The 27,352-nt window shown below is 43.9% G+C and overlaps 1 protein-coding gene across 1 annotated transcript; it reads left to right on the forward strand.

The window, feature by feature from the left end:
- Positions 1 to 202: 202 nt before the first annotated feature.
- On the forward strand, positions 203 to 3,809 carry LOC121969507 (FT-interacting protein 7-like). The gene has a single exon (XM_042519647.1). It carries the CDS (start codon positions 539 to 541, stop codon positions 3,653 to 3,655), a length of 3,117 nt encoding a protein of 1,038 aa, XP_042375581.1. The 5' UTR covers positions 203 to 538; the 3' UTR covers positions 3,656 to 3,809.
- Positions 3,810 to 27,352: the final 23,543 nt, after the last annotated feature.

Here is a 27,352-nt window from a genome sequence, read left to right on the forward strand (position 1 = left end):
CTTAATTGAATGATCAAATCCCTGACCGCGACCTTCCTCCTTCCTCCCCACTTTCTAATCTTTTGTCCCGCTGTTATCGTCTCAAAAGGCAATCCTTTTCTACGGTCCAGGTTTCTCATCAGAGATTATTATCTCGATATATGTGACTACTGTATGATTGAAGCTTCGTGGTGGAAGCCATCAATTCATGGAGTTGAATTAAGAACCTTTAGAGATGTAATTAAAAACAAAGTCTCAATATATGTTTGGTTCGTCGTCGATGGCTCTTTGCCTCTTTGGGCACACAGGCGGTTTTGTGCTGTGCGGGGCTTTTGAAGTGGACACTGACATTACTTGGATTGGAATTCTGCATGTAGTCAAGTCACCAACGACCTTAGGAATGACATCCGTCTCCGATCAATCCCCACTCCACTTTCCGATTGCCGTTCTTCCTCCTCCCAATTCACCTCGCTGATTCCACCAACTCTGCTTTTTTTCTTGCTCTGTGACGATCGATCACGAGCGTCGACGTTGGCAATAAGAATAGGGCAAAACAGGGATGAAGGTGGTGGTGGAGGTTGCGGACGCAGTGGAATTGAAGCCGAAGGATGACCACGGCTCTGCGAACCCGTTCGTGGAGGTGGAGTTCGACGGGCAGCGCCACCGCACGCAGACCAAGTTCAAGGACCTCAGTCCGGCGTGGAATGAGACTTTCGTCTTCAACGTGCTCGACGCCGCGCAGCTCGCCGACAAGACGATCCAGGTGTTGGTGTACCACGATAAGAGGAACGGCGAAGAGGGAAGAAGCGGTCGCGGCCGTGGTGGCGGGCACCACCGCAACTTCCTTGGACGCGTCCGCATCTCCGGGGCCTCCATACCGTTGTCGGCCAACTACTCCGTGCTCCAGCGGTTCCCCCTCGATAAGCGCGGACTTTTCTCTAGCGTCCGCGGCGATATCGGACTCCGCGTCTACGCAATGCCGGATTCCGCCGAGGAGGTCCGGCTCTCGGCTGAGGTGCCGCTTGCTGGTCCTTTCGTCCCTGTCGATGAAGTTCCAGTAGAGAACAAAGAAACGACGTTCGCTCCGGATCAGGAGCCGCCGCCTCAGGTGTTCTACTCCGTCGGAATCGGTGAAGCCAGCAGCGCCGCCGCCGCCGCCACCGCCGTTTCGGATGGAGGATTGGCTTACGATATCACCCAGATGAATCAGGCGATGTTCGGATCACCGTCTGTCATCAGCATGTCCCAAGCCCATGCACGGGCTGAGGAGGCGCCGCTTGCGCCTCCGCAGCCCCTCATCCAACTCCGCTCTCCTCCCGTCCGCCCTGGCAGTCAGTACGACCTCGTGGAGACTCCACCGCCCATGGCAAGCCGTCCTGGGTTTCGCAGTGCAATCCTCGGCGCCGCCGGTGAGAAGATCGCCTCCACCTATGACCTGGTTGAGCAAATGCGATACCTGTACGTGAACGTGGTGAAAGCTCGGGACCTCCCCACCATGGACATCACCGGTTCCCTCGATCCTTACGTGGAGCTCAAGCTCGGCAACTACAGAGCCAGAACGCGATACCTGGACAAGAACTCCAACCCCGTGTGGCACCAGGTCTTCGCCTTCTCCCAGCACAATCTCCAGTCGAACGTTCTCGAGGTGGTCGTCAAGGACAAGGACCTCATGAAGGACGACTTCGTGGGTCGACTCACCTTCCCCCTGGAGGAGGTGCCCCTGCGCGTTCCCCCCGACAGCCCCCTGGCCCCGCAATGGTACAAGCCGGAGGACAAGAAAGGGGACAAGATTCACCATGGCGAGCTCATGCTCTCGGTGTGGATGGGGACGCAGGCGGACGAGGCCTTCCCCATTGCGTGGCACTCCGACGCCCATGACGTAGGCCTCGAGGGCCTAGTCAACACCCGTTCCCAGGTGTACTTCTCTCCCAGGCTCGTCTATCTCCGGGTTACCGCCATCGAGGCGCAGGACCTCGTGCCCCACGACAGAAATCGGCCGCCGGTCAACGTGTGGCTCAAGGCGCAACTAGGCCATCAAATCTTGCGCACTCGCGGCGTCGCCGGCACGGTTAACCCCGTTTGGAACGACGATCTGCTGTTCGTTGCGTCGGAGCCGTCCGACGAGCAACTCGTACTGACGGTAGAGGACCGGGTGGCGGCAAATCGGGACGAACCGCTAGGCCGGCTGGTGCTGCCGCTATCCGCCGCGCATAGGCGGATGGAGCATCATCACAAGGCTGTGGAGCCTCGATGGTTCAGCCTCGCCAAACCGACGGCCTCCGACAAGGAGGCCACGGCCGAGAGCGACAAGGAGCAGCACAAGTTCTCCAGCAAGATCCATCTCCATCTCTACCTCGAGATGGGCTACCACGTGCTTGATGAATCAACGCAGTACAGTAGCGACTTCCAGCCGGCGTCCAAGGTGCTCCGGCCGAAACAGAGCATTGGGGTGTTCGATCTCGGTATCCTCGGGGCGCGCAACCTCATGCCGATGAAGGCCAAGGATGGACGGGCTACCGATGCCTACTGCGTGGCCAGGTACGGATCCAAATGGATCCGCACGCGGACGATCCTCAACAGCCTCGCGCCGCAGTGGCACGAGCAGTACACCTGGGAGGTGTTCGATCCCTGCACGGTGCTCACCATCGGCGTCTTCGACAACTGCCATTGGGGAGGCCATAAGGAGGACGTCAGGGACCAGAGGATCGGTAAGGTCCGCATTCGTCTCTCAACGCTGGAGACCGGCCGTGTGTACACCCATTTCTATCCCCTTCTGATGCTGCACACCTCCGGCCTGAGGAAAACAGGGGAGCTGCATTTGGCCGTCAGGTTCACCTGCACCTCGTCGGTGAACATGTTGGCCCTCTACGGCAAGCCGCTGCTGCCGAAGATGCACTACGTCCAGCCGATCTCGATGCGGATGATGGAATACCTCCGGCACCAGGCAATGATCATCGTGGCCTCACGGCTCGGCCGCGCGGAGCCTCCGCTGGTTAGGGAGGCGGTGGAGTACATGCTTGACGTGGACTCGCACATGTTCAGCTTCCGGCGGAGCAAGGCCAACTTCTACCGCATCATGTCGCTGCTCTCCCGCGTGACGGCAGCCGGCCGGTGGTTCGACGAGGTGCGGAACTGGAGGAATCCAGTGACGACCGTATTGGCGCACATCGTGTTCGTGATCCTGGTCTTCTACCCGGAGTTGATCCTGCCCACCGTGTTCCTCTACCTCTTCCTGGTAGGCGCTTGGAACTATCGGTTCCGGCCTCGAAAGCCGTCGCACATGGACACGAGGCTGTCGCACGCGGAGATGGCGAATCCGGACGAGCTCGACGAGGAGGTCGACACGTTCCCGTCTTCGAGGTCCGCCGAGATTGTGCGAAACCGGTACGATCGGATGCGGAGCATGGCGGGGAAAGTGCAGACCATCGTGGGCGACATGGCGACACAGGCCGAGAGAGTGCAGGCGCTGCTCAGCTGGCGAGACCCGCGCGCCACCACCGTCTTCATCCTGCTCTCCCTCGCCATCGCCGTCGTCCTCTACGTGATGCCATTCCAGGTGGTGGAGGTGCTCTCCGGGATGTTCCTACTCCGACACCCCATCTTCCGAAGCAGGATGCCCTCTGTTGCCTTCAATTTCTACCGGAGGTTGCCGGCCAAGTCCGACATGCTTCTATAAACTCTTCGCGATCACTCCATTTCCAGTCCAAGATAAAGGTATTGTGCAATCAATATGGAATCCCAACCTAGAAGTACGAGATACGGCATCATTCTCAGCAGATTTGGATAAGAATCTTGAAGGCATCATTCTAATATATGCAATCTTTCTGATACAGAGTAAATTCATGAAATATGCATGCAAATGCGAAAAAGATGAAACTGTCCATCCTTCTTATTCTATTTTTTTTCAACTTTCACATTTGCTAAATGCAAAACTAAGAAAGAATTTTTTTTTTATTTTACAGCTTTCATATTAAAACTAAGAATTTAATTTAATTTTTGCTTTTAACTTTCGCATTTGCTAAATGCAAAACTAAGGAAGATTTTTTTTTTTTATTTTACAGCTTTCACATTAAAACTAAGAATTTAATTTAATTTTTTTTAGCTTTCGCATTTGCTAAAAGCAAAATTAAAAAAAAATCTTTTTATTTTACAGCTTTCGTATTAAAATTAAGAATTTTGTTTGTTTGCTAAATGTGAAAGTATTAATTTTGCATTTGCCTAAATGCGAAACTAAGGATTTTAGAATTACTGTTTTTCGCATTTGCTAAATGCGCATTTAATACTTTCGCATTTGCTAAATATGAGATTATAGATTTTTGCTTCAATAAACTTATAAATAAATCTTATGTTACAAATTCTTTTAACAAAATTGATCTTTGATTGCAAAAATAACTGATGAAAGGTTATGAGTACAATTTTTTTTTAAAGAAATATTGATACGGCAATAAGGGGCCCACCTTGCATGGGTCACGACCATGATATAGGTTAAAGTCAAGGTTGACCAATGTCCTATGCCCTTGGTCGTTCGAGTAGCCCACTCGCCCGATCGAGATAAAGAAGACCCGATCCAACATCAATACAGCTCGGTAACATATCGAACATCCGACGCTCCGAAAACCAGGTATCAAGTATCCGCACAGGCGCGTCGAGTGGCAACCCCGTTCGGCCTTACATCAACCCTCGAAATCAGCAGAGCGGAGTAACGACCGAGCAGATTACATTCAGACACATCAATATTACGGGTGAGCAGCTTCCCGATTCGGCCGTGGAGCAGATCCGTCAGCCAAGCACTAAGCCCATTCGGTACATCAACGGAATAAAGGATAGTAGAAGGCTGGCTGAGCGTTTATCCTGTTCGGCCTAGGGGCAAACAGTGTTCGGACAAGAGAAGGATGACCGAGCGGCTCTTCCGCTCGACCCAATAACAGACAAAAGGAGTATCTGTCAATACCCCTTTGGGAGTTGGTGCTGCCGACAGATGGCATGGCCGGCGGCATGGTCAGGCAAAGGATCGTATGACAGAAGCTTCTACTATCACGTTAGAGATATGCTCGGCTCGTTAAGGTATTGTGTCAGAGACACTTTCCTGACATGTCTTTTCATGAAAATTATGGAGAAGCGCACATGTCCCGGGAAGCGTGCACGCACGCTACAGGAGCCCTATATAAAGGGGACACAAACTTCAACGAAGGCATGCGATAATCTATTGTTGCTGTTACTGTTTGCTACTTCGCTTTGCTTCCACACATCGCCGGTGACTGACTTGAGCGTCGAAGGGTCAACGCCGGGGACCCCCTTCCCTGGCTCAGCACTAACGCAGTTGTGGTTGCAGGGTCGCGCGGAGTCAACATACGGTCAACCGGAGCGTCACATGCCTAGCTTCCGTCACCTCGACTTTCAGACAGGATCAAATATCATATATGAAAAAAGAACCATAATATGAGAGGACCAAATCTCATACTACAATTTACAATGACTCCAAAGATTTACATGTATATTAAAAATAAACCAACTCTTCACCATACTTACATTCCAAACAAGAAAATACTTACAAACTCTTTAATAAGAAAAACATTTCCTTGTAGACTACTAACCCCAAAACAATCAATAAACTCTCTAAGAAAAACTCATATAAAAAAACCTCTTCTTGATAAGGAAAATTCCATCTTTTTTTTTTCACGAGCTGCTAAAGAATTCATATTCGTCAACCAAACAGTATCACCAAGTCATCGGCCCCTTGCAAGATAGAAAAATTATGAAGTTTTATATCAAATGGATATCCATTAAAACTTGAAATCTGAACTAAATCAAGCAAAACACCATAAAGAATTCCATGCACCACAAAACAGATACACCATAAAATCTCCACAGCACCAAGATTAGATAACACAAACAAGAATCCACCAAGAGTCAAATAACATCCAATTCCACCCACAAAAGTATCTTGATATCAACAACAAAAAAAAGACACCATACACCACCAACCCAAACCATCAATATCTCTACAATATTAATCAAAATATGGAAACATTAAGAAAGACCCATCAAATTTACCACACAAAACACCACCATATTCCACTTCCAACATCATCATTATTTTCAGCAAATTATAATAAAATCAGCAACAAAAGTGCATATTTAGATAGATGCCCAAGTAAATAAGCACAAGTCTATAGCAGAAATAAAATCCACCACATAAAATACCACAAACCACATAAGAACATTTGCACCTCAACAACTTCCAAGAATTCCTCAACTTCATCAATATTTGAAACCAAATTTCTTGCAGAATAAAACAATAAGCAACTGCACCACATTCATAAAAGATAAATTGCACATAATATCTACAGCAACCCATCCCTACATATTTTTACAAACCTTCCACTGAAATCCCAACCAAAACATCAACAGTAAAAAAAACTGATCAAAATTAATATATATCCTTACAAAGAAACCACCGGCCTTAATATATATCCTTGCATATTGTGTGCAATAATATATATCCTTGTATAAGTATCACTAGTAGCACAACGCTAAATTCAGATTCCATCACACCAAAAAGAAATCCATATCCGACCACCAAAAAATTCATCAAACACACTACACATGAATTTTTCCTTCTAACACATTAATGCAAAATCTGCACAAATAATCCGCTGCACTAAGGAATGCTTCATGAAGCCAAAACATGATTCCAAAACTCCATAAAATAGAAAAACTCCTGTAAACAAAAATACTCAACCAGAAACCAAACATGCACTGCCGAATACAGCCAATCACAAGAACATAGCAACATCACACACACAAATAAAATCTCAACACTACAAACACTTGCATAGATCATAAGTATCATGCTTAAAGTTAATATTCTGCAACGTGCACACAGATTTAACATCTTGACAAAATCTGTACAAATAATCTAAAACCAGCCACAAACAATCTTTCTAAAAAAAATTCCATAGAACAGAAACTCAACCAGGCTCCATATATCTACTTCAAAAATCTAAAGTTAGTTTTATTCAACTTAAGAAATACACTACTACCAATTGAAACCATCCAACATAAGTTAGTCGTTTCTCATAATACACTATTGTCCAAATAAAATTTACATTTTGCTAAGTAATAATTAGTGTCTCATCCCTAGCCTCCCATGTGTATCGCAACCGATATGTTTTACTGTTCTTTTTTGTTTGTGTAGAGCTATGGGGAGATCACCATGATGTTCAACGGTAGCGTCATTTTGCTCATCCAGCTCATTATCATTTACTTGCAATTGACTAGATCCACTATTGTGTGCATTATCATTGGTTATGCCAGAATCAAATGTTTGATCAAAAAAGTGAATTGAAGTAACTACCATGTTCAAAGTGACTACCATGTTCGAAATTACTTGAAGAACCTCCAAGACCAATATTTGAAAAATGAGATTGAGTAGGTTAAGTTCGACATCTCCTACCACCTTATCTTCCTCGCTGAACATTTCTTTGTTCTCTATGAATCTTTTGTGTAAATGAACTTTGGTGACAACTTGTTCAAGTGCATGTGAATGCCTAATATCCAAACGTTGTTGTCCTCTGGCTTGGTGCATGTAGTGGCTAGCTATGTCTCAAATTTGTGCAAAATATCTCGCATACCTGGCATCATTGATCTCCATCAAGTCTAATGATGTGTAGAACACTTGGCACCTGCCATCCATCTAACAATATATATTAGATGAATTAGTTAGTATGAACATAATTAATGCGAATTAATAGGTACTACTAAAAATTTAATATAGGAAAAAAAATACCAAATACTCAGTAGTCTCTCCATCACCCTGAAAGTCATTAGAAGAAAATCACCGACTCGGATTTGTAATGTATATAACTGTCCGCTGCCAATACCAAGACATATATTCTACGGAGGCATGTATTGGATCATTCACTAACTCGCCATTTTCAACATGGTTAAGTGAATCACGCCAATGATCAATATACTGTTGATGTGTCTCTATCCAATTAGTGTTGGCTCTACCACTGCATGCCATTTTATGCAATGCAACATGTTTATCTAACATGCGAGGAATAGGGATCGGTTGATGCATACCAAATTGTTGTAAGACTCTGTTTGGTAAGTGAACTTCAACAATCTCCCAACACATCAAATAGGTGACAGATCTCCAACATGCTCGACCTCTTGTACAATACGAAGGCAATAATTCAAGAACATGTTCTTCATACGGTAGCCAGATAAACTAAAAACATTATTGTAGAATTTTTATTTATATGAATGTTAAGAACCAATATTATTATACCATCCTAATAAAAAACATATAACATATTATCGTTCATTTATACCTGATCAGGTTGTAGACTAGCGAATGCATCTCGATAGGCAGGCAAAACATGCATCGAAACTCTAGTCACTCCAAACTCCACATTCCACCTTAAAATATATGGATGGAAGGTTATTAAACTTAACGTTGCGTATATAAAAATAATATAAATAAATAATTTAATCCATTGTATTGAAGTAAATGAACCTTGATCCATAAGGGCGAGTGAAATCGACTTCATCAGTGCGTCGGATGAGTTGAATGGTGGGTAACCGTTCCCAAGCCCACAACTAAAAGAAAATAATATATATTAAAAGAATTACAATATAATACAAGATATCATTAAGCTATATTCAATTACTTACAATAATACTAGCGGACCACATATCTCATTCGCCTTTAAATATGATGCTTTGCACAAACGTCTATATAAACAGGCCAAAATAGCACTCCCCCAACTCATAGATACACTAGCAGACATATCGATCAAATTAATGAGGTGGTGCATGTACATAGCGCTACCAGATAAATCAGATAACAAATTACCATCCAACAAATACAAAATATAGACTCTCGCCCGTTGAATACATGATTCATCTGATGCATTCTCATGTAGAGGCCTGCAGATGATATCATACAAACACCTTAGCAGTATTCAATTATTTGATATGACACCATCCGGAGGAGTAAAACCCATCATAGTCTCACATATATCTATTCACTCCTCTAATGATTTGTTTATATCAACAGCACACACAGGAGATCCTATAACTTGAAGGCCTCACAAAATCTCAACATCCTGTAGGGTAATTGTCGCCTCACCAATAGGGAAGTGAAAAGCATGAGTTTCTAGATGTCATCGCTGTTGGAGTGTATACTAAAAGCTTAGCTTTTGTATAAACATTTATAAGAATCACATTGATCAAGTGTCTACATTTATATATACCAAATGTAGATGTTCAATTAATTTATATTGTAGATAACATAGTGTGTGGTGTTACACACAGAAGATTGTGTTATCGGTTCTTTATAAATTATAAACAGTAGCTCACGGCTAATATGGAAAGGAACAAACCATTGGAATAGTCGTAGTGTAATTAGGCATTAGTTTATCTTGACTAATAAATTACACTAGTACACTTTAAATGTATTGAGCAGGACCATTTAAGGTAAGTTTTTTTTATACTGATTTAATAAAAGAACTAGACCTTAGTTATTATGGAAGTGTGTGCTCTTAATCCTAATATAATAACAAGCACATATTTTTAATATTTATTTCTTTGACTTATCAAAGGGTGAGATTTAGTTCGATAAATCAAAATGCCCGATAAGTTGGGAAATGATGTTACTTATAGTGTGACTTGTTGATTATAGAAGGAAACTGTGTCCTAGTAATCTAGGATGATAATGTCCCCAAGAGGAGCTCATAAAGATTGTCATGTTAAACCCTGCAGGTGGACTTAGTCCAACATGATGATAAGGTTGAGTGGTACTACTCTTGGACTAAGATATTAATTAAATGAGTTGTCAGTAACTCACTTAATTAGTAGACATTCGACATCTTAAACATAGGGAGATTAACACACTCATAATAAGAAGGAGCCCAAAAAATATAATTTGGGATTAGTGCGGTAGTTCAATAATAATTCTTTAGTAATATGAATTATTATTGATGAAGTTAAGTTGTGTGTTCGGGGCGAACACGGGAAGCTTAATTTCATCGGGAGACCAAAATCAATTCCTCCTCTCGGTCCTTATCGTAGCCTCTTGTATTTAGAGATTTATACCCACCACATACCCACCTTCTTACCCATCCTAATGGGGCCAGCCAAGTTAGCTTGGAACCCAAGCTAGGGTCGGCCAAGACTAAGTGGATGAGCCAAGTTGGTGGCCGGCCAAAGCTTGGGTCCCAAGCTTAGGTGGCCGACCACTAGAATATTAAAAAGGATTTTTATTAAAATTATTTCTTATGTGGATATCATGATTTTAAAAGAGAGTTTAAAATTTAAATCTTTCCTTTTATAGCTTTCTACAAAAGATTAAGAAAAGATTTGAAATCTTTCCTTATTTGTAGATTGAAAAGAGATTTTAATTTTGAGAAAACTTTCCTTTTTAACCATGATCATAATTTAAAAGAGAGTTTTAAAAATTAAATATTCTCTTTTATTAGTTTCTACAAAAGATTAAGAAAAGATTTGATAACTTTCCTTATTTGTAGATTGAAAAGAGATTTTAATTTTTAGAGATAACTTTTCTTTTTGAAAATTATCCACATGTTTAAAAGAAAGATTTTAATTTATAAAATTTCCTTTTTATAATCCACCATAAAGGAAAAAATTATTGGAGAAATATTTTATAAATTTCTGGAAACAAATTAGGAAGTTTTAATTTTTATTTTAATTAAAACTCTCCTTGTTTTGGGGAAATAAGTGGTCGGCCATTGAAATTGAAAAAAGGAATTGATTTTAAATCAATTAAAATTTCTTTTTCATGGCAAAGGAATTAAGGAAGTTTTTATTAAAATTTCCTTATTTGCCAGGACCAAGGAATATAAAAGAGGGGGTAGAGGTGCTTTCATGGCTAACGACTCTATTCTTTTCTTCCTCTCTTTTCTTCCTTGGTGTGGCCGGCCCTAGGGTCTCCTCTTCTCCTTCTTTTCTCTTCCTCCTTTGTGGCCGGCGACTTCAACACAAGAGCTTTCCATGGTGGCTGGTTCTAGCTAGGAGAAGAAGGAGAGAAAAAAGGCTTCGTTTCTAGCATCCCTTTGAGCTTGGTGGTGGTGGCCGGACCTTTACTTCTCATGGAGAATTAATGGTGGCCGAATATAGCTTGGAGAAGAAGGAGCTTGGTGGTTCTCATCTCGGAAGATCGTTGCCCACACAACGTCCGAGATAAGAAGAGGAATACGGTAGAAGATCAAGAGGTTATTTTGCTTACAAAGAAAGGTATAACTAGTAATTGTTTTCCGCATCATACTAATTTTTTTTGTATAGTTATTTATGGAAATACCAAACACAAGAGGCATATGATTCTAGAGTTTTCGAAATAGTTTTTTCGAGTTTGTGTTTTCTTCTTTTTCGAATTTGTGATTCGATTGTTCTTTTTGGTTAACCTAGAGTTATTTAAGGAAATAAATATTAGCTTTCCTTAAAAGGCTTTGCCTAGGCGGTGGTGGTTGCTCCCATATTCAAGAAGGTCATGTGACTCGCCATACAGTCCTGGAAGCCAATTTTGAAAATTAATATTTATGGAATTAATAACTTAGGTAGATTTGAATCAATAGTGTTAAGTTCCGCTTGCGTTTCAAATCTAAACCATTAAGAACAGATAAGTTAAATTTGGAATCAATGATGTTAAGCTCCGTCTGTGATTCCTAATTTAACTTCTAAAGAACACAATAGGTTATTTAAGGAAAGATTTGACACTTGTACAAAAAAATTTTGTACAGTGGAACCGGTACGATTTTCTTAGGACTAACCAACAATTGGTATCGGAGCTAGGTTTTGCCTCTGTGTGTTTGGTTTTCAAATAGGTTATGTACATGTCATACATAATTTAGGCAGAATAATAGTAGGATGTGCTAACTTTGTGCTTGCACGCTCCAACTATTATGCCTTATAGATGTTGTGTGTGATTGGACCCTTGGACATATCAGGGACATTATTTTTGTATGTGCATGATTGTATGTAACTAATATAGCAGGAGCTATATTAGCCCTAGGTTTTAGAATTTTATTTTCGATCTAGATTTCATGTACATTCCCTCGAGGAATATAGGATCGACACATGTAAAATTCTATTTTTGTCTCGGATTGGATGCTTACGAGGCGTGGTACTTTTGGAGCACCAAAGGCGCAGCGGAATAAGAAGCAAGATGGATGTGACGATTTGACCCAATGGCGGTGGCTAAAGATGACAGCAACTAGGGTTGGAGCACACGGAGGACAGTGATGGAAAAAGGCCATAATAGTTGGAAAATAATTTTCAAATTTATTGCTTTTTATTTACTGTATATGTGTGCATGTGTGTGATAGCTAGGTTAAAATTCCTCACCATAAATAACTAAGTGGGAGAGGGATTAGTATATGAATCCCATGGTCTCCATTACTGGTTTGTAAGTGATGCAACAAGCTTGCGCGTTAGCTCTGAGTGCCTTCCTCCATATCGGATAAGCTTGTTTGCGGATCACTAGATCAAACTTCCATTTAGGATGACTATAGGAAATTAATTAAGAGTGTGTGATCTTCCCCATCGGAAGGGGCACAATCTTATTAATGGACTTAGTATTAAGTAATGGTATACACTTAGGCACGTCTAATAGTATCATCCCCATCGGAGTCACTGCTATTATTTGTGTGACCAAAGGAAAACCAACTATTAATTTGTCAAAAAGGATAAGTTGACAAGATAATAAAATTAAAACCCCCTCTTACAAATGTCGAGTTTTTGTATACGTCCACACTATCGTGGCATACAAAATTCACGATGTATAAGGTAATTTTATTTGTCAGGATGACAAGGAAATAAAATTAATGGGAAAACCCTCTCTTACAAATGTTTGGTTTTGCATATGTCCACACTATCGTGGCATACAAAATTCACGGTGTTTGAGGTAATTTTATTTATCATAAAGATTTATTGACAAGATAATTAATGGGTAGAACTCTCCTCTTACAAATGTTCAATTTTGTATACGTCCACACTATCGTGGCATGCAAAATTCTCGGTGTTTGAGGTGTTGGTGAATTTAAATAATATTGTTTGAGGAATCAATGTTATTTTAAATTCAAAGTTTTGACCAAAATATTTGATCAAAGATAGACTAACTATTAATTTTATTTGTCATGAAGTTAGAATGACGAGATAATAAAATTAATAGACAAAATCTCTTTTTGTATACGTCCACACTATCGTGGTATACAAAATTCACGGGGATTTTAAAGTGTTGGTCTTGACCAAATATTTTTTGTGATTCTTAGGATTTCAAATGTTAGTCAATCCCCTAGTTGTTATACTATAGAATAGACTTAGTAGTCCCAATTGTAATGATTGGAAAACTTGGACATTAAGGTAGACTGTCCTCACAGAACTGAGAATAATAACGGTGTATTTTATTAGTTGTTGAAACATATTTAGTGGTGTTATCTACCAGTACCTGGTGTGTAGATACAAGAACCACTGATTATGTATGCAATTCATTGCAGGGGTTCCAGGAAATCCGACAACTATATAAATCACCGTCCACATGGACACTGCTGTAAAAGTAGTAGCTGTTGCAGTGGGAGATGTTTATCTTTTGATAGGAATAAAATATGTATTATTAGAAATTGTCTTTACGTACTAAGTTTAGAAAGAACCTGATTTCAGTTTCTAAACTATTAAAGAATAAATATTCTGTCTATTTTGATAAACAAACTTGTTATCAAGAAAAATAGGGAAGTTATCTGTTCTGGTACGTTGGTTGACAATTTATAATCCAATAACTCCCACGATGCAATAAATGGAAATTAATAACACATTTTCTAACTTTAATAAGAGAAAGTAACCGTCAGAAATGAACCAATCATATTTTTGGCATCTAAGGCTAGGTTATATTAACTTGAGTAGGATTCAAAGGATAATAACTAATGAACTCTTGGGTTTATTGGTAGTGGAAATCTTTCCAACCTGCGAGTCTTACTTGGAAGGAAAAATAACTAAGAAGTTTTTAAGTCTAAGGGGTATGGAGCCAAAGATATGTTAGAATTGGTTCATTCTGATTTATGTAGACCTTTGACTATCCATACAAGAGGTTGTTTCAAATATTTCGTCTCTTTTATAGACGACTATTCGAGATAAGGATACATTTACTTGACGCATCACAAGTCTAAGTGCTTTGATTAGATCAAAGAGTAACTAGGCTGATGTAGAGTAACATCAAAGTAAAAGTATCAAGTCACTATGGTGAAATCGTAGTAACGAGTACCTCTTAGGAGAGTTTAGGAGTCATTTATCAGAAGTCGGGATTTAATCCGAACTAACTGCACCTGGTACACCCCAACAGAATGGTGTAGTAGAAAGAAGGTATAAGACTCTTATAGAATAATTAGATTAATAATAAGTTATTCAGAAAATTACCAAATTCGTTCTAAGGATATACACTGGAAACGGAATTGAACATAGTACCTTCTAAGTCAGAACTCTCTACTCCCACAGAATTGCAGAATAGGCGTAAGCCTAGTCTAAAGCATATTCGGATTTGGGTGGTCTAGCACGTGAGAGACACTGATAAGTTGGACATGAGTTTGTGAGTTATCCTAGAAAAATGAAAAGAGGTTTATAGTTCTTAAAATCAGAAGGTCATTGTTGGCACCAATGCTCGATTTTAAAAAAGGACTATACTATGAACCACAAACCCATGAGTAAAAAATTATTCTTAAGGAAATTAAAGAACACGTCTAATCTAGTACCAACTGTACAAGATGAAATATCACAAGAAACTGCAACACGTATCACAAATGATACACAAAGTGTCTCGTCATAGTGGGAGGGTTGTTAGACAACATAAAATATTCATGTTTTGGGAGAGTCTTTGGACCTGATCCCTGGTGAATATAAACCTGATTCACAGACATATGACGAAGCGCTCCAAGATAAAGATATAATATCTTTGTAAAGAGTAATGAATACAGAATTAGAATATATGTATTCTAATGAAATCTGGGAGCTTATAGAACCACCAAATGGTGTAAAAGCTATTTGGTGTAAATAGGTCTACAATAGAAAAAGTGGGATAGACAGGAAGGTGGAAACTTTCAAAGCAAGACTTGTTGAAAAAGGAAACTTTTTCGCCGGTAGCCATGCTTAAGTCTATCCGGATTCTTTTATCTATATGGACTATAAGATTTGGTAAGTGGATGTCAAGACAACTTTCCTTAATGAAGTCTTGAAGAAAATATCCATATAAAGCAACCATAAGGGTTCATCGCAAAGGGCAAAGAGCATCTTGTGTGGAAGCTCAATCAGTCTATGGACTGAAGAAAAACTTCAAGGTCTTGGTTCATCTGGTTTAATGAAGTAATCCAGACCTATGGATTTATTCAGTGTCCAGATGAGTCTTGTGTATACAAGTAGTGATGGAAGCGTGGTGGTATTTCTTGTACTATACGTAGATGACATTTTTGGTAGTTGGGAACAATATCAAAGTGTTGTCAGAAGTAAGGGTATGGTTGTCCGAACAATTCAATATGACTGACTTGGGAGAGTGCACACATATTCTCGGGATCAAAAGGATTACAAGAAAAGAATGTTGTGCTTATCCCGAGCTTCATACTATCCTAGCTCGTCTAAGCATGCAAGACTCCATAAAAGGTTTTTCTACCTTTTAGACATGGAGAAACTTTATCTAAAGAGATGTCTCCAAAGACATCAAAGCAGATAAAGGACATGGAAGTAAGTTCCTTATGCTTCGGCTGTTGGAAAGCCTAATGTATGCTATGCACGAGATTGGATATCTATTTTGCCCAGTGCATAGTTAGCAGATATCGAAGTAACCTAGGACCGGGACACTACGCTGTCGTAAAGTATATTCTAATTTACAAGGCAGATAATTTAATCCCTGTGGGTTACACGGATTTTGACTTCCAATCAGATAAGGGACGATAGTAAGACAACCTCAGGGTTTTTGTGTTTACTTTAGGAGGTAAAGCCATAACTATGGAGGAGTGTTAAGCATAGGTGCTTTTCAGACTCCACTATGGAAGTTGAGTATGTGGCAGCCTCAGAGGCAGCCATAGAAGCTGAATGACTCAGTAACCTCAAGATGGACTTTGATATGATTTCTGGTTTGTCCAAAGATTATTACAATTTATTGTAATAATATTGGTGCAGTAACAAACTCGAAGAAACCATGAGTCCATAAGGCAAGTAAACACAATAGAGCGCAAGTACCACCCAATACGAGAAATCGTATAAACGAGGAGAAGTTGTTGCCGCCTAGGTTGCATCAGGTGATGACCTATAGATCCTTTCACTAAGGTCCTTAAGGCAAGAGCTTTTGATGGGCATGCTGAAGGGTTGGGAATCAGATGTATGGTAGCATTTATGGTAGCATAGTCTTTTAGTATAAGTGGGAGATTGTTGGAGTGTATACTAAAAGCCTAGCTTTTGTATAAACATTTATAAGAATCACATTGGTCAAGTGTCTACATTTATATATACCAAATGTAGATGTTCAATTAATTTATATTGTAGATAACATAGTGTGTGGTGTCACACACAGAAGATTGTGTTATCGGTTCTTTATAAATTATAAACAGTAGCTTACGACTAAGATGGAAAGGAACAAATCATTGGAATAGTCGTAGTATAATTAGGCATTAGTTTATCTTGACTAATAAATTACACTAGTGCACTTTAAATGTATTGAGCAGGACCATTTAAGGTAAGTTCTTTTTATACTGATTTAATAAAAGAACTAGACCTTAGTTATTATGGAAGTGTGTGCTCTTAATCCTAATATAATAACAAGCACATATATTTAATATTTATTTCTTTGACTTATCAAAGGGTGAGATTTAGTTCGATAAATCAAAATGCTCGATAAGTTGGGAAATGATGTTACTTATAGTGTGACTTGTTGATTATAGAAGGAAACTGTGTCCTAATAATCTAGGATGATAATGTCCCCAAGAGGAGCTCATAAAGATTGTCATGTTAAACCCTGCAGTTGGACTTAGTCCAACATGATGATAAGGTTGAGTGGTACTACTCTTGGACTAAGATATTAATTAAATGAGTTGTCAGTAACTCACTTAATTAGTGGACATTCGACATCTTAAACACAAGGAGATTAACACACTCATAATAAGAAGGAGCCCAAAAAAATATAATTTGGGATTGGTGCGGTAGTTCAATAATAATTCTTTAGTAATATGAATTATTATTGATGAAGTTAAGTTGTGTATTCGGGGCGAACACGGGAAGCTTAATTTCATCGGGAGACCAAAACAAATTCCTCCTCTCGGTCCCTATCGTAGCCTCTTGTTTTTAGAGATTTATACCCATCACATACCCACCTTCTTACCCATCCTAATGGGGCCGGCCAAGCTAGCTTGGAACCCAAGCTAAGGCCGACCAAGACTAAGTGGATGAGCCAAGTTGGTGGCCGGCCAAAGCTTGGGTCCCAAGCTTAGGTGGCCGACCACTAGAATATTAAAAAGGATTTTTATTAAAATTATTTCTTATGTGGATATCATGATTTTAAAAGAGAGTTTAAAATTTAAATCTTTCCTTTTATAGCTTTCTACAAAAGATTAAGAAAAGATTTGAAATCTTTCCTTATTTGTAAATTGAAAGGAGATTTTAATTTTTAGAAAACTTTCCTTTTTAACCATAATCATAATTTAAAAGAGAGTTTTAAAAATTAAATATTCTCTTTTATTAGTTTCTACAAAAGATTAAGAAAAGATTTGATATCTTTCCTTATTTGTAGATTGAAAAGAGATTTTAATTTTTAGAGATAACTTTTCTTTTTGAAAATTATCCACATGTTTAAAAAAAAAAATTTAATTTATAAAATTTCCTTTTTATAATCCACCATGAAGGGAAAAATATTGGAGAAATTTTTTATAAATTTCCGGAAATAAATTAGGAAATTTTAATTTTTATTTTAATTAAAACTCTCCTTGTTTTGGGGAAATAAGTGGCCGGCCATTGAAATTGAAAAAAGGAATTGATTTTAAATCAATTAAAATTTCTTTTTCATGGCAAAGGAATTAAGGAAGTTTTTATTAAAATTTCCTTATTTGCCAAGACCAAGAAATATAAAAGAGGGGGTAGAGGTGTCTTCATGGCTAACGACTCTATTCTTTTCTTCCTCTCTTTTCTTCCTTGGTGTGGCCGGCCCTAGGGTCTCCTCTTCTCCTTCTTTTCTCTTCCTCCTTTGTGGCCGGTGGCATCAACACAAGAGCTTTCCATGGTGGTCGGTTCTAGCTAGGAGAAGAAGGAGAGAAAGAAGGTTTCGTTTCTAGCATCCCTTGGAGCTTGGTGGTGGTGGCCGGACCTTTACTTCTCATGGAGAATTAATGGTGGCCGAATCTAGCTTGGAGAAGAAGGAGCTTGGTGGTTCTCGTCTCGGAAGATCGTTTCCCACACATCGTCCGAGATAAGAAGAGGAATACGGTAGAAGATCAAGAGGTTATTTTGCTTACAAAGAAAGGTATAACTAGTAATTGCTTTCCGCATCATACTAGTTTTCTTTGTATAGTTATTTATGGAAATACCAAACACAAGAGGCATATGATTCTAGAGTTTTCGAAATAGTTTTTTCGAGTTTGTGTTTTCTTCTTTTTCGAATTTGTGATTCGATTGTTCTTTTTGGTTAACCTAGAGTTATTTAAGAAAATAAATATTAGCTTTCCTTAAAAGGCTTTGCCTAGGCGGTGGTGGTTGCTCCCATATCCAAGAAGGCCATGTGCCTCGCCATGCAGTCCTGGAAGTCAATTTTGAAAATTAATATTTATGGAATTAATAACTTAGATAGATTTGAATCAATAGTGTTAAGTTCCGCTTGCGATTCAAATCTAAACCATTAAGAACAGATAAGTTAAATTTGGAATCAATGATGTTAAGTTCCGTCTGCGATTCCTAATTTAACTTCTAAAGAACACAATAGGTTATTTAAGGAAAGGTTCGACACTTGTACAAAAAAAATTTATACAGTGGAACCGGTACGATTTTCTTAGGACTAACCAACAATTGCTCCACTAGAGTAGTAATAAGACCATGATCGATGATCCTGTCCGAACCAGAAGTCAACAGACGCTGGGCATGTGACGCTCTTCGGCTCGCTGATGTAGATCTCCCACTGGTGGCGCGATGCTCCGGCTAACCTGCACAGAAGTCGAGCCGGGAAGGGGTTCCCGGCGGCGACCCTCCGACGCTCAAGTCAGGTAAGCTACGATGAACAAAGTGGCTTCCAAAGTCTCCGAATACGTACCCCCCGGCGAAACCTGAGGTTCTTTATATAGAGCTGGTGAAGGGTTTGGGCACGCGTACCTAGGTGCATACGTGTCCTCTGTCCTTTCCTAGGTATGCGGCTATCAGAAAGCTTACCTGACCTATATCGCTACAGTCAAAGCATGCCCTCGATGGGACAGCAGAATCCCCTGTCACAAGATTTGGAGCATGGCACACACGTGAAACTTACCGGTTGTCAGAGAAGAAATCCTCGGGTCTTTTCCCTTGCTCCAAACTTGTCGTCCGAGCGGACAGCTCCCTCAACATCCGACCGGACATCCGCAGTGGTTTACTTGTGCTTTGTGGAGACTAATAAACAGGGGTGCTTTATGACTGTGGTCGGTCAAAAGGTCAGCTCGGTCCATGACCTTTTTAACTAAGCGTCGGAACCCCGATTTGACAGGGTGCCTTCCAACCATAAGTGCGAGCCGGCCAGACCCATCCGGGTATTCGATTCCATCGGCCCGGCTGGCAATCCGGTCGGACCGGCCGTCTATGGTCGTCCGTCCGGTCGGACCACACTCCTCCCGGATGGGCGGCTACTCCGGTGACTTCCACTTGGCATTGACATTGCAAGAGGGGGGGCCCGCTCTTACCACCGGATCACTTGCCTCCCCTTCAAGTCTAGTCTAAGGAGGCGAATAGTCCGACTGACTGGACTGTGAGTCTAGCCGAACGGCTCCTCCATGCTAATACTCTCCGCTCGGTCAGCCGCGGAAATATCCTTGAATGAATCAACGATGGCCTTCACCGGATCTCCTCGCGTTCTGCGCCAATCTTCGACATCAAGGTCGATCATACCTCCATTAAATGCTCCGAATGATTGACTGCCACGTGGAGCAATGCCACCAGAGTACGGAGGCGGTTGCATGATATTTTGATGTGATCGAAGCAATTCGAAATAAACGGCTAGATGTATGCTTTGATTCCCATGACCTGGATCCGACGGTGGAGGCCGCCCGGCCCTCACCCTAAAAATTCTTCGTTTCCTTCTCACCTTCACACGCCTCCATTACCTCTACTGCTGCTCTCTGCGCTTTGGAGCTCCGGCGATCTTGTTGCTGCCCCCTGACGCTCTTCGGCACCTTTCCCCGATCCATCTCCCCTCAGTAAGGTTTTAGGTCTTTCCTCCTTCCTTTCCGGTATCTAATTCGCCTTTCTTCCCCTAGCTCCAGTCTTTGAAATTCCCTTTCTTCGTCTTTGGAACTTCCTTTTTTGATTTCTCCTATCCGGATCATGGCCAGTTCCTCTCATCCCGAAGAACAATCCCTAGGCCCATGGTATACTACCATGCGATCCCGTTTCGAACAACGGGATTTTGATATTCTGGCTGACAATTTCGAAATCCCCGAGGATATCGAAGTTCGTCTAGCTGGTCCCGTCGCTCGGCCACACAGACCGCCGCGCGGTGGTTTCTGTGTCTTTCGCGACCAATTTACCGCCGGTCTGCGGTTCCCCGTGCATCCCTTTATAGCAGACGTCTGTAATTATTTTGGCGTGCCGCTCGGAAGTTTAGTACCAAATGCCTTCCGTCTCCTCTGCGGCGTTGTCGTTTTGTTTAAGATTCACAACATTCCCCTCCGACCGGAGGTCTTCTTTTATTTCTATTATCCTAAGCAAGCCGAGCCGGACACCTTTATGTTCCAAGCTCGGCCCGGTCTGGTCTTCTTCAATAAACTACCCACTTCCAATAAACATTGGAAGGACTATTATTTCTACATTCGCATGCCCGGTCAGCCCAATTTTCCGACCCAGTGGCAGGTCAGTCTACCTCCTACTCCCGAGTTGAAGAAATTCAAGACCCGACCGGATTATCTTCACGCCGCAAATGTACTAGCCGGTCTGCGGCTTGACATCAACAAACTTCTTCACGAGGGAGTGATGTACATTTTTGGGCTGAGTCCTATACGGACCCACTTCCGACCGGCTTCGGTAAGAATTTTGCTTGGGCGCTTGCTTTAATTGCTAACTGATTTCTTCTTCTTTTCATGCAGCTGACATCATCATGGACTCGGTGATGGCCGGCGTTCTTAAGAGAAAGGCAGCGGCGGCAAAGGAAATGGAGGCGCTGGGTATTCAGCCGGTCGGTTCTCACGAAGGAGAGAGCGGCACCCAGGCTAAATCGGCCGCTCCGGCCTCTCAACAGCAGGTAGCCAGCGGAGCTACCCCCTCCAGGGAACCAACGGCCCCAGAGGAAGGGTCCGTTCGGGAGGAGGAACAGCCACTGCAAAAGAGGCGCCGGGTGGAGACTCCGCTGCGCTCGGCCATGGCTGCTAAAGGCAAGGCGCCTGTGCCCGAGACCATCTCGTCCGACCGGACGCCTTCCGACTGGGACGAGCTGACTACTCTGGTCGAGGCCACTCCGGTCGACACTCTCCCCCCTGCTCGCCGTTCAGTCCAATGTTCGACCATCCATTCGCGATTTTCTGCGCCAGCTTCTGATCCCGGTCGGGCTATCCCTGGTCATGGCCGCACGATACGAGTTACTCTTCATCTTCCAACTGAAGAGTTGCTACCAGAAGCCGACCGGCCCACCGCGCCCGAGCACACCATTACTTTGAAAGGGCCCCTCGCCAAGATGTGGGCCGACGCTCGGGCGCGAGTAGCAATGATCCCTCTCCAGAACCTAGCCAACAGCCACATGCAAGCAGCTACGGGGGTAAGTTTGTTGTTTTTTGAAGTTTTGCCTGAATATTTCCGCTCGGCTTTTAACAACTGCGCCTTCTTGCTTCATAGATGGGTGGAAGAGATAGCCGTTGTCAGCCGCCTGGCTATGGCGGACGAGGAGATAAGGCAACTGCGGGTGGCGGGCGGTCCGAGCGGCTCCCAAGGCCCTTCCTACTCCGAGCTGCAAAAAGAGCTGAAGAAAGCTCAAACTCTGCTGGCTGCTGAGCAGAAGAAAACAGCTGACCAGGCCCACGCCCTAGCTGAGTCCGAGTGACAAGTCAAGTCGCTTGACACCAAGATAACTCTGGCCACCACTCGGAAGAACACAGCCATCTCCGATCTGGAGAAGAAAAACGTGGAGGCCCGGGGCCTGGAGTTGAAGATAAAGGAGCTGACGGAGCAGCTTGACCGGGAGAAGGCAGGCCGCTCGGCCGATGCGGAGAAGATTGAACGTCTGAATGAGGCCCTCACAAGCTCCCAGGCGACCTTCAAAGAATACCAGGATGCCGAGCCGGGCCGAGTCGCCGCTCTCCGACAAAGACACATCCGATCGCCCGAGTTCTCGGAGAAAATTTGCGAGCGGATGTACTCGGCTTTCGACTTGGCCATTAAGGCCACTATGACCTACCTGAAGTCGAAGGGCCTTCTTCCGGATTCCACCAATATTCCGGCCGGCGATCAGGTGGAGCTCCTTAACAACATTCCGAGGGACCTCTACGACTACATCGAGTAATTCTTGTAATATCGCCGCTCGGACGAACATGAACCTTTTTGTACTTAGGCCACTCGGCCTAAGGTTTTAATTTTAATGAAATGCTTTCCTTTCGTGTACTCTATCTTTTTGCACTGTCCCCTTGCTAATACTTGTGCTGTCCGCTCGTCTGCTATCACACCTTTGGCATTCGAGGTGCATTCTTGCAAGTGTTTTCCCCAGCCCTTCCATTCGGCCGCATATCATTCTGTGTTGCTAGTAAGAATCGCTCGTCATAAGCCGATCAGAACCTATATACCTCGAGCCTGAGCGGAACTTAGCGTCGATCTCTCGATATTTAACGTCGGAGCTCGACGACATGGATATTTATAGCCGGACGGCGCGGCTCTCGATCTTTAACGACGGAGCTCGTCGGTTCGTCCGCTCGGATTATTTATAGACGCCGGCTCGTCTCTCGATCTTTAACGACGGAGCTCGTCGGCGCGGATATTTATAGCCGGACGGCGCGGCTCTCGATCTTTAACGACGGAGCTCGTCGGCGCAGATATTTATAGCCGGACGGTGCGGCTCTCGATCTTTAACGACGGAGCTCGTCGGTTCGTCCGCTCGGATTATTTATAGACGCCGGCTCGTCTCTCGATCTTTAACGACGGAGCTCGTCGGCGCGGATATTTATAGCCGGACGGCGCGACTCTCGATCTTTAACGACGGAGCTCGTCGGTTCGTCCGCTCGGATTATTTATAGACGCCGGCTCGTCTCTCGATTTTTAACGACGGAGCTCGTCGGCGCGGATATTTATAGCCGGACGACGCGGCTCTCGATCTTTAACGACGGAGCTCGTCGGTTCGTCCGCTCGGATTATTTATAGACGCCGGCTCGTCTCTCGATCTTTAACGACGGAGCTCGTCGGCGCGGATATTTATAGCCGGACGGCGCGGCTCTCGATCTTTAACGACGGAGCTCGTCGGCGCGGATATTTATAGCCGGACGGCGCGGCTCTCGATCTTTAACGACGGAGCTCGTCGGTTCGTCCGCTCGGATTATTTATAGACGTCGGCTCGTCTCTCGATCTTTAACGACGGAGCTCGTCGGCGCGGATATTTATAGCCGGACGGCTCTCGATCTTAACGACGGAGCTCGTCGGTTCGTCCGCTCGGATTATTTATACGCCTCTCTCGATCTTTAACGACGGAGCTCGTCCGGATATTTATAGCGGCGCGGCTCTCGATCTTTAACGACGGAGCTCCGGTTCGTCTGCTCGGATTATTTATAGACGCCGGCTCTCGATCTTTAACGATTGAGCTCGTAGGCATGGATCGGCGCGGCTCTCGATCTTTAACGACGAAGCTCGTCGGCGAGGATATTTATAGTCGGACGGCGCGGCTCTCGATCTTTAACGACGGAGCTCGTCGCCGCGGATATTTATAGCCGGACGGCGCGGCTCTACGGTTTAACGTCTGGGCTAGACGGCCTTGAAGGCTAACTCCTTACCAGGTCGAGCGACCTTGGCTTTCCTTTCCGCAGAGAATACTCAAAGTGCTTTCATCTTTCTACTTCCTGCATCGCAAGTACATAGGCGACCAAAAAGTATATAAACTTATATTTAGCGCACCTTTCACCCGACTTGGAGAACGTACGCTTAGCCGAATGGCTCAGGATCTGCTTCGTCGAGTACTTTGGCTCGGATAATTTCCCTCCGTCCAGACGGTACGAGGCCTTCGATACTCGCGCGCTTGGTTCGACCCTTTTACCTCCGGCCGAACGGCGAGGGGCCTTTGTTCCTCGAGCGATTGGCTCGACCCATTCACCTCCGGCCGAGCGGCGAGGGGCCTTCGTTACTTGATGACGATGCCTTATATTCGTTCTTTTGACTTTTCATTTCTGCATTTCAAGTATTCAGTCGAAAAATGTACACAGGATGATTTACATAGGCACACCTTTCACCCTGCCCGGTAAGGCTGTAGGTGGTTCGCGCTCCACGGCCTATCTAGCTGCCGACCGTCCTCATCCTCCAGATAATACGCGTCCGAGCGGAGCTTTTCGATGATTTTGAAGGGACCTGCCCATGGAGCTTCAAGCTTGCCGACGTCGCCGACCGGCTTGACTTTCTTCCAGACAAGGTCGCCGACCTGGAATGATCGGGGAATGACGCGCCGGTTATAGTTTTGCTTCATTCGTTGACGGTACGCCATCAGCCGAACGGATGCTTTGGCACGCTCTTCATCAACCAAATCCAGCTCCATATTCCTCCGCTCGGCGTTGCCTTCATCATAACACTGGACCCGGATGGACTCGACGCCGACTTCAACCGGAATGACCGCTTCACCGCCGTACACCAGATGAAAAGGTGTAACGCCCGTTCCTTCCTTAGGAGTCGTCCGGATGGCCCATAAAACGCCCGGCACTTCATCCGGCCAACTTCCTCCCACGTGGTCGAGCCGAGCGCGCAGAATACGGAGAATTTCTCGGTTGGCTACTTCGGCTTGACCGTTGCTTTGGGGGTAAGCCACGGACGTGAAGTGTTGCTCGATGCCGTAGCTTTTGCACCAATCTTCCAGCACCTTCCCTGTGAATTGCCGCCCATTGTCGGAAACCAATCGGCGAGGGATACCGAACCTACAGATGATATGTTGCCATATGAATTTTTTGACCATCTGTTCGGTGATCCTGGCTAGTGGCTCGGCTTCTACCCACTTGGAGAAATAATCGACCGCCACCAGCAAAAATTTCCTCTGCCCGGTCGCAATTGGAAAGGGACCCACAATATCCATTCCCCATTGATCGAACGGACATGAAACAGTTGATGCTTTCATCTCCTCTGCCGGTCGGTGAGAGAAGTTGTGATACTTCTGGCATGAAAGGCACGTAAATACTGTCCGAGCGGCGTCCATTTGTAAGGTCGGCCAAAAGTATCCAGCTAGCAAAATCTTCTTGGCTAGTGATCGTCCGCCCGGATGTCCTCCGCATGATCCTTGATGTACCTCCTGGAGGATGTAAGCCGAATCTTCCGAGCTCACACACTTCAACAACGGGCAAGAGAAAGCCTTCTTGTAGAGCTGATCGCCGATAAGTGTGAACCGACCGGCCCTCCTCCTGAGCAGCTGGGCTTCATCCCGATCGGCCGGTGTGGCTTCCGAGCGGAGGAACTCTATGATGGGTGTCCTCCAGTCGCTTGGAAACGTGAGGCTTTCCATCCGGTCGACGTGCGCTACCAGCAGTACTTTTTCAATAGGTTGCTGAATGGTGACCGACACTATAGAACTTGCTAGCTTGGCCAAGTCATCTGCTGCCTGGTTCTCCGTTCGGGGAATTTTTTGAATAAGGACCTCTCGGAAAGTGGCTTTGAGTTTTTCAAAGGTTTCAGCGTAGAGCTTAAGCCGAACACTATTGATTTCAAAGGTGCCAGAAAGTTGTTGAGCGGCCAACTGTGAATCCGAATAGAGAGTCACCCGACTGGCACCCACATGCCGGGCTGCCTGCAATCCGGCTATGAGGGCCTCATACTCTGCTTCATTGTTGGTGGCCTTGTAATCTAGTCGGACGGATAGGTGCATCTTTTCTTCTTGAGGTGAGAGTAGCAATATTCCGATCCCACTTCCGAGCCGAGTGGAAGACCCATCCACATATATTCTCCACAGAGCTTCCGGCTCTGGCCTCTGCACTTCAGTCACAAAATCAGCCAAGGATTGCGCTTTGATCGCCGAGCGGGGCTGATATTGGATGTCAAATTCACTTAGTTCTGTCGTCCACTTGATGAGCCGTCCGGACGCTTCTGGATTCAACAGCACTCTTCCTAGTGGACTATTCGTCCGGACGATGATGGTGTGAGCCAAGAAATATGGTCGAAGGCGCTGAGCGGCTAGAACCAAAGCAAAGGCCAACTTCTCGAGCCCGGTGTAACGAGATTCAGCATCTTTCAAAATGTGGCTTAGAAAATACACTGGCTGCTCTTCGCCGCTCGCCCTCACAAGTGCCGAGCCTACAACATGCTCGACAGATAAATATAAAGTGACTCACCCCCGATCGGCTTGGCTAACACTGACAGAGAATTAAGATATGTCTTCAATTCTCCGAACGCTCGGTCACATTCTTCATCCCACCGGAACTTAGTAGCGCAAGATCTTGAAGAATGGAAGGCTCCCGGCGGTTTTGGAGATGAATCTGGACAGCGGTTATCCGACCGGTCAACCGTTGTACTTCCCTTGTATTTCGGAGGCGGCATGTCTTGCGAGCTTTCACCTTGCTGGGATTGGCATTCCCCGCTCGGTCACTATATATCCCAAGAAACGCCTTTTGCTCCGAACAAGCATTTCGAGGATTTAGCTTGACTCCATATTTACGTAGCGTTCGGAAGGTTTCTTCCATGTCCTTGAAGAGATCGGCCGCTCGGACGGATTTGATAAGAATGTTGTCCACATAGACTTCCAGATTACGCCCGATCTGCTCCTTGAACACCTTGTTCATCAAGCGTTGATAGGTGGCCCCGCATTCTTCAATCCGAACGGCATCACATTATAGCAATATGTGCCGTCACAAAACTAACTTTTCTTGATCTTCACGGCGGCACCGATGATAGCCTTGGTATCGTCGAGCATGCAATCAATTCACCGTAGAGTCCACCGGTGATCTATCCGTGGCAGAGGATAGAAGTCCTGGGCATTCTTTGTTTAAGTCCCGAAGTC

Source organism: Zingiber officinale, chromosome 4A, assembly GCF_018446385.1.
Source record: "Zingiber officinale cultivar Zhangliang chromosome 4A, Zo_v1.1, whole genome shotgun sequence".
In the NCBI taxonomy this organism is placed as follows: domain Eukaryota; kingdom Viridiplantae; phylum Streptophyta; class Magnoliopsida; order Zingiberales; family Zingiberaceae; genus Zingiber; species Zingiber officinale.

What these genes read in the sequence shown, in the direction of transcription:
- LOC121969507 (XM_042519647.1), top strand. Translation starts at nt 539, where the DNA reads ATGAAGGTGGTGGTGGAGGTTGCGGACGCAGTGGAATTGAAGCCGAAG.